Here is a 6626-nt window from a genome sequence, read left to right as displayed (position 1 = left end):
CATCATGCCAAGGGCCCAAGCCTGGCAGCTCCCCTCCTCCTCCTCATCCATCTGGCACAATGGAAGAACACTGAACTGGCACTCCGGTATCAGGGTCCCCAGAGCAATCAGGTCCCCTGGGCGATCCTGGGTAGGTGATGGAATAAGGACAAGTCACCTCTAAATTTCCTTCTCCTTTGAATTGCCTTGAGGTGTTATGCTGTCTCCTGGTCTCTATAATACTGTGTGCGAAGTGCTTCCAAGTAGACCCTGAGCCTGTCTGGTTTGTGTCCCAGCTCCACTACTCATTAGCCAGGAGACTTTGGGCCAGCTACCTAACATCTCTTTGCCAAGTGGTGATAACTCGTACCTCAGAGGGTAACTGGAAGATCAAGTGCGCTCATGTGCATAAAGCATGAACGTGCCTGGCATAGGACAGGGTGGCCATCCCTTACAGCTAAACGTCTGCCTGGGACGTGACACGAACTTTGTGCCCTATTATTTGGGAAAGCGGCTCTTCCTCCTGTGGTCCTGGCAGGGTGCTGGAAAAAGAAGCCAAGACTGGACCCTGAGTTTCTGCACCAGCCTGTGGAGAGAGCTCGGGGGAGGCCCCACTGCCGCTGCTGAGAGTAGAGCACGTGGTCCAGGGTCAGCAGGCATTGACTACCAAGACCCTGGGCAGGCCACTTGATCCGTCTGGGTTGGGTTCTTGTCTTGACTTGAGGCTCACTGGTAACCAGACACGGTAAAGCTTTGAACAGAAAGCATCAATTGTTTTGATTCGTTTTCGTGCAAGTGGAAAAAGAGGCCTATAAGACAAAAAAGCAGAAACACAGAACTTCATAGTTTCTTTGATTTTAATAGTTAGGGGGAAAGTTATAAAATAAAATAGACAACACAGAGCCTTGTGACTTCCTCAGATTAGCAACAAACACAGGGATACAGGAATGTAAACAGAGCTTCCAGATACTGTTATTTTATGCTAGATAACTTCCAGAATACAGCAGCTCCCACACACTCTAAGGTGAAGTAAAACAAGTCTTCCGAAACAATTATCCGCATTCGGAGGGAAGTCTGAGAGGCTCCTGGCCCTTCGCCGGTGGCTGTGCCCACGCCGCTCTTCCAGGGTGGCCCGCCGCTGTGTTCTGTGGACCTCTTTTGAATTTGCCTTCTCATTCTTCAGCAGCCTGGCTCCAACCCCGGCCCATCTCTCCCCTTTGACACACACCCCTTTCCTGTTATTAGCAGGAAACCCAGCCAAGCCAAGAGAGCCTGGCCGAGTCCCTAGGATGGTACCAACCAGCCCTAAGATGGTGACTCTAAGGAGAGCCTTAGGTGCCTGAGACTCAGCTTTGCCATTTGGAAAACAGTCCACTGAGGCTACAAATGTAACTTGTTGACGGTCTAATACTGTCCTCTCTCTACAGGTTTCTGATGTGTGGGGTTATTATTCTGTCCCAATTGCTTGCTGCTGACTTCGGGTTTTTGACTCAACTAGAAAAAGAACAGATCTTGCAGCCTCACCCCGTGTTCCTCTCAGTACTTCAGGCCATGGCCTCTGAGCCTCTCAAAGATTCACCACCCCACCTGGCTTACCCCTAAAGCCCTCGACCTCCAGAATGGTGAGTTGTTCCACAAAAGGTCTGTTATTAGTAGACAAAGATGCCCTCGGTAACCCCGAGGCTTGCATCAAAAGGATGTGGGAGAGAAGAGCAGAAGGTGTGATGAGCTATCGCAGCAGAAGGGGAAGAACAGGAAGGGCAGTGCATCCTCCAGGCAGGCTTAGGTTAAATATCTCAGGAGGTACGAAGGACGGTGTGGGTCGGAGCAGCCACCCCAGAGCCAAGGCCCAGAGGAGGTGTGAAATGTCCAGGATAAATAGAACCACATGGGGAGGGAGATAAGCCAGCTCCATCCTCTCTTAAAAATAGTCGCCATAGGCACCAAAAATATATTAATATCTATACATTTGTCATCTTTAAAAAAAGGAAATAAAACCTCCTTGGCACCTTGTAGTTGATTTCTTAAAAGTGAGGTGATACGTGGAAAGGCCTGCCATGTGTGTGCCCACACAGGTCTACAGCTGTGCACCCGTGTGCCTCTCCCTGTGGGAGGGCAGAGCTCCCTTAGCCCTGAGCGTTGGAAGCACTGCCAGGTGGGCTGCTGCCAGCTCCTCCGCCACCATGTTGCAGGGTGCTCTGTGCCAGCGCTCCTGGCTCTTCTGTCCATCGTCAGCCCCTGCCCCTGTGCTCAAGGCGGAAGGTGACAGGCTCACCCCATGAAACCCCCCTGGGAAGGAAGTCCTGTCTCTGGGTGTGCTGCTTCAAATTGCAGGCAGTCCTGGCCTGCCCCCTGCCCAGGACTTCCGCATGTCTGCGCAGGCTCGGAACGGCCTCTGCCCATCGTACAAAAGTGCAAATGTGAGCAGAGGTCAGTTTGGGGCCTGAGTGAGCATGGGCGCCCGGGGGCGCTGGTCCTGATCACCAATGTTCCAGCAAGAGGCTGCAGGTGAGTGGGCTGGCCAGGTGGCAGGGTGGTCGCGCTCGGCTGGAGCGCTGCCACTCAGAGGTGGTGGTTGCCTTGCAGCAGGGAGGTGACGGTGTTCTGCAGGGCCACGGCCACCTTCTTGGAGGTCTTGCGCAGCAGCGGGCTGTCAGGATGCTGCTCCTTCAGGTGCAAGACGTGGCCCTCCTGGCTCTCGGATGTGCAGCCACACTCCTCGCACACGTATAGCTTGGCCCGCCGCTCCTTGTACGCGTACTTCTGCTGCACACCGTGTATCTTCTTGAGATGAGACTCGAGAGAGCAGCGCTGTGTGAAGGCCTTGTCACACAGGCTGCATTTGTAGGGCCGCACGCCTGCGGGGAGGACAGGGCTGGGCGTCAGGAGCCTGACAGGGAGCCTGTCAGCGGCTTCCCGGACACAGAAGGGCCAGGCCGCCTGCAATGCCCCACGTGACCTCACTGGTGAACTGAGGAGGCCTTCTGCCCTGAGCTCCAAGGTACCCCTCCCAGGCCACCCGTCACCCAAAAAGCAGGCCTTGTGCAGGTTCCCCGGTGGCCTCAGCCAGGCGCCCAACCACAGGGCTCCTCTCACCAGTGTGGGTGCGGACATGTCTCTTCAGGTCGAAGGTGTCATTGAAACCCTTCCCACAGTAGGTGCAGAGGTGCCTCTTGACGTCGTTGTGACACTTCATGTGACGATTCAGCATGCGCTGGTAGGTGAAGGCCTTCTGGCAGATATGGCAGGTGAAGAGGTCTCCACTGGGGCTGTCCCCCAGGGTCACCTGTGGGTGAGGACAGTGTTTGTGACAGACATCCCTGAGTTGGGACTACAGGGTGGCAGATCGGGAGGACACAAACGCCAGGCCCCAGGAAAGCGGTGTCCACCCCAGGGGCCACATCTCTGGGCCTTTGGCTCACAGAGATCAGCGGTGGCCAGGCTGGAAGGAACCTTTGGGTCAGTGGCCAGCCTCCTGCTGGGTTCCCAAGTCCCCTATCAAGGTCACCACCACCCAGCCCCTTCTTTCCTGGAGCTGGGCAGCCAACTCACTGTAGAAACAGCCCGATTCATCGTCAGCAACTCTACTTGCTAGAAAGTTCTCCCTTCACTGAGCCCAGATCTTTCCCTGCAGTCTCTGCCTCCGTTCTCCTTCTACACCTTAGGGCAGTGGGAAGCGCTCCTGACACGGTCTCTGGGGCAGCCTTCCCAGGCTGAGGCCACCACTGGGAGCCTGCAGTCCTCTCAGGGCCAACCCAGCCCCCTGGTTTCACCTGAGCCAGGCCTGATGGGTACGGTGTGAGGCCCTCCACCACCTGATGACTCTTGCTGATTCATGTTTTTCTTCTGTGATTATGGAAACTCTCCAATCTATTCAGAAGTGGAGATGTGTTCTCGAAGCTCACCTCTGTTCTGTTCTGAGGTTGCTTGTGCTCTGTGGGTGGCCCTGTCGCTGGCAACTCCTCCTGAGCTCCCTGGGCACCAGGTGCACCCTGTCACACCGTGCCACCTCCTCTGTACTGCGGTAAATGTCCCTTGTTGCCAGCTGGTCAAGACTTTTGGGTCAGGACTCACTTCACACATTTGCTGTCCTGTGCTCTCTGTTCTCTCCCCACGCCCTCCCTCCCCACTGAGGCCCAAGGGGTGAGAGGAAGGGTGCAAATAGGGTCAGGGGCACTGCTGGCTCTCCGGCCAACTGCCCGGCACACGTCTCGGTGGTTCCCCTCATTACAACACACACTTGGCCTCTGCAGGTAACAGGAAGGGACAACATTCCACTGCCAGTTTTCTCCAGACTTTTGGCACGTAGGCTAGTGCCATGAGAACCCTTCCACTAGGTCACTGCCGGCAGGTGCCTCCAGGTCCTGGAGCTTTCCAGAATGCAGACCCAGCCAGGGACAGCCCTGCTATTTGTGCACTCCTCGAAAGCAGGGGCACTTCTGTTGCCTGGTGCACAACTTACTGCCTCCACTGCTGAGCACAGCAGAGTGCTCGCCAGGCCTGCCCACCCCCCGTGCAAGGCCTTGAATGCTGATGGGCCAAGTGCAGACCCCCGCCCCGGGCACGTGCCTCAAGGGGCAGTTAGCCACCGAGCAGACTCCAGCCCTCACTCTCGATGCAGTCCAGACAGGGGCCCAGGAGAAGGTGCTGAGCTGGCCTCATGTCTCCCTGGCTTTCCTAGGACTTCAGTGTAAAGGGGTGTCTCTCCTTCAGGCCAGAAACGAAACTAAACAACCCCCGGAACAGGCTCCAAAGGGTTAAATGTCTTTTGACCCTCACTGCTTCTTCCCAGTGTATGACATTCTCACTGTAGACCCACTTCTCTTTTTTTCCAGCCCTTGTCTATGCCCCAGTAAGGTTCATTTCTCTGCAGAAACCTGGACCCAGATCCAAGGCCAGTCTCTGCCTAGGTCTCATTTGTGCCATATCTCCTGGCGGCACACAGGGCTATACATATGTCTCTGGTCCTCAGAGACAGCGTGAGGGTCCGTACCTTAATCTTGGGGCGCAGGAAGCTGTGGTCTCTGCTCTGAGGGTCTGTCAAGTGGCCCATGTCTTCAGAGGGCAGCTGGGCCACCACACAGGGCCCGGAGGCCACACTATAGCTCGAGTCCCGAAGGCTCATGTCCAAAGCCAGGGGGCAAGAAGGGGGTTCAGCTATCGACGGCTCTGGCTCCAGGTAACGCTGTGGTGGGCAGAAGCCCAGGCTGACTGAAGAGAGAAGAACAGCCAGATGAGGGGCTTGGTGGAGAAAAGAGGATCCAGTGGGATTTCGGAAACGTTCCCTGGCAATGAGCTGGCTGGAACCTGGAGCCTCCATCCCTCCCCTTGCAGGCATGTGGCATAGCAGGGCCCCCCCCAGCCCACTACAAGCTGCACCTCCCTCCTGCCCCATTAAGGTAATTACAGGTGACGCCAGCCAAGCGCCACGACCCACAGGTCTGCCCGCTGAGTAATTTGTGTCTTAGCGGAACTGGGAGGACGGAACCTGCCCTGCCAATTATCCCTCCAGAGTTGTCTGCCTGCCCCACCTGGGCCAGTCCCTCTGGATTCCAGGCCTCATCCACGCTCCTGCGGGGACAAAGGGCACCACTGGAGGCCTTGGGCCCAGGGACTCATCCCTGCCCCAGAAGGGTCCCTGGTGGCCTGGGCCGCTCTGGGCCTCTGCTCCAGGCAGATTCAGCTGCTGGCTTTGGGGGATTGGGTGCTCCTTGCCCCCGCTCCCCAGACTGGTGAGCCCCTGCTGTTGTAGCCCATTAGGGCTCCAGGCTCTCCACTCCCGCTGGCCCAGCTTGGCAGGCAAACAGGCCAGGTGGGGTGGAGCAGGGAGCAGCAGGTGGATGCTACGTAACAGTCTCCTGGGCAGCCTGCCCGGCTGTTACGCAACCCTCCCCCACAGCAGGGACCGCTCGCTGAGGCCCAGTGAGGGCTGGGCTCCCGCCCTCTGCGGCACCGATACCTGGCAGCCTTTGACATGACCGCTCCCCACGACAGACACCTCACACTAAACGGGGCCGGGGAGGCTTGGCTCGAGTTCTGACTAGAGAGAGAAGTTTCAAAGCTGACAGCTGGGGCAAGCAACCTAATATTTCAGTTCAGTCAGGATTTTTCTTCCAAAAGGCTACACTCTGTACTTAAAATTAAAACCCATAAGCTAGGAACAGTTTCTAAGGCTCAGAAGGAAAAATCAAGAGGGCCCAGAAAGAAAGGATGAGTGAGTTTCAGGGAGAGGGAATTAGAAGGGTGAGTTAGGGTCTCAGACCCTTGACAAGAGCCTCTGTACCCTGCCACTCATAGCCCATATGACAGTGGTCCAGGCCCCAGGGCAGGAGGGCTGCTGCCCTCATCTCCTCTCCCAGGACATTGGCGAGGCCTGAGGTGGACCGAAGGGATGTGGGGGAAAGCAGGGTACATCTTAATGGAGGAAGGGTGAATATGAAAGCACCGAAGTTTCGGGAGAGGCCCCAGCGCTCGCCCCCTCAAAACACAACAAAGGTCTGACAGGGGAAGAATGTGCCAGCCCGCCGCCCAAAACCCGTTCTGCTGGCACTGGCGTCCGTCTGTCCGGGGTACTTTAATGAGCCACCTCATTCTGGGAGTTGATTCACCAGCGCCTGGCTCTGGCCTGGCCTCTGAGCTGCCATGGC

General features: G+C 56.6%; 1 protein-coding gene across 1 annotated transcript in view; it reads right to left on the bottom strand.

The window, feature by feature from the left end:
* Window positions 1–818: 818 nt before the first annotated feature.
* Window positions 819–6626, bottom strand: part of OVOL1 (ovo like transcriptional repressor 1) — an 11067-nt gene continuing 5259 nt past the window's right edge. Inside the window, exons 3-5 of the mRNA XM_074336706.2 lie at window positions 4973–5190; window positions 3076–3265; window positions 819–2837 (exon numbers count right to left, since the gene is read on the bottom strand). Of these exons, the coding sequence (XP_074192807.2) occupies window positions 2542–2837; window positions 3076–3265; window positions 4973–5190 (704 nt within the window). The 3' untranslated portion in view covers window positions 819–2541. The remainder of the gene's footprint in view (window positions 2838–3075; window positions 3266–4972; window positions 5191–6626) is intronic.

This window comes from Rhinolophus sinicus, chromosome 14 (genome assembly GCF_057876585.1).
Source record: "Rhinolophus sinicus isolate RSI-liver-muscle chromosome 14, RSI-T2T, whole genome shotgun sequence".
In the NCBI taxonomy this organism is placed as follows: domain Eukaryota; kingdom Metazoa; phylum Chordata; class Mammalia; order Chiroptera; family Rhinolophidae; genus Rhinolophus; species Rhinolophus sinicus.
This window is presented reverse-complemented; position numbering and strand designations above follow the sequence as displayed.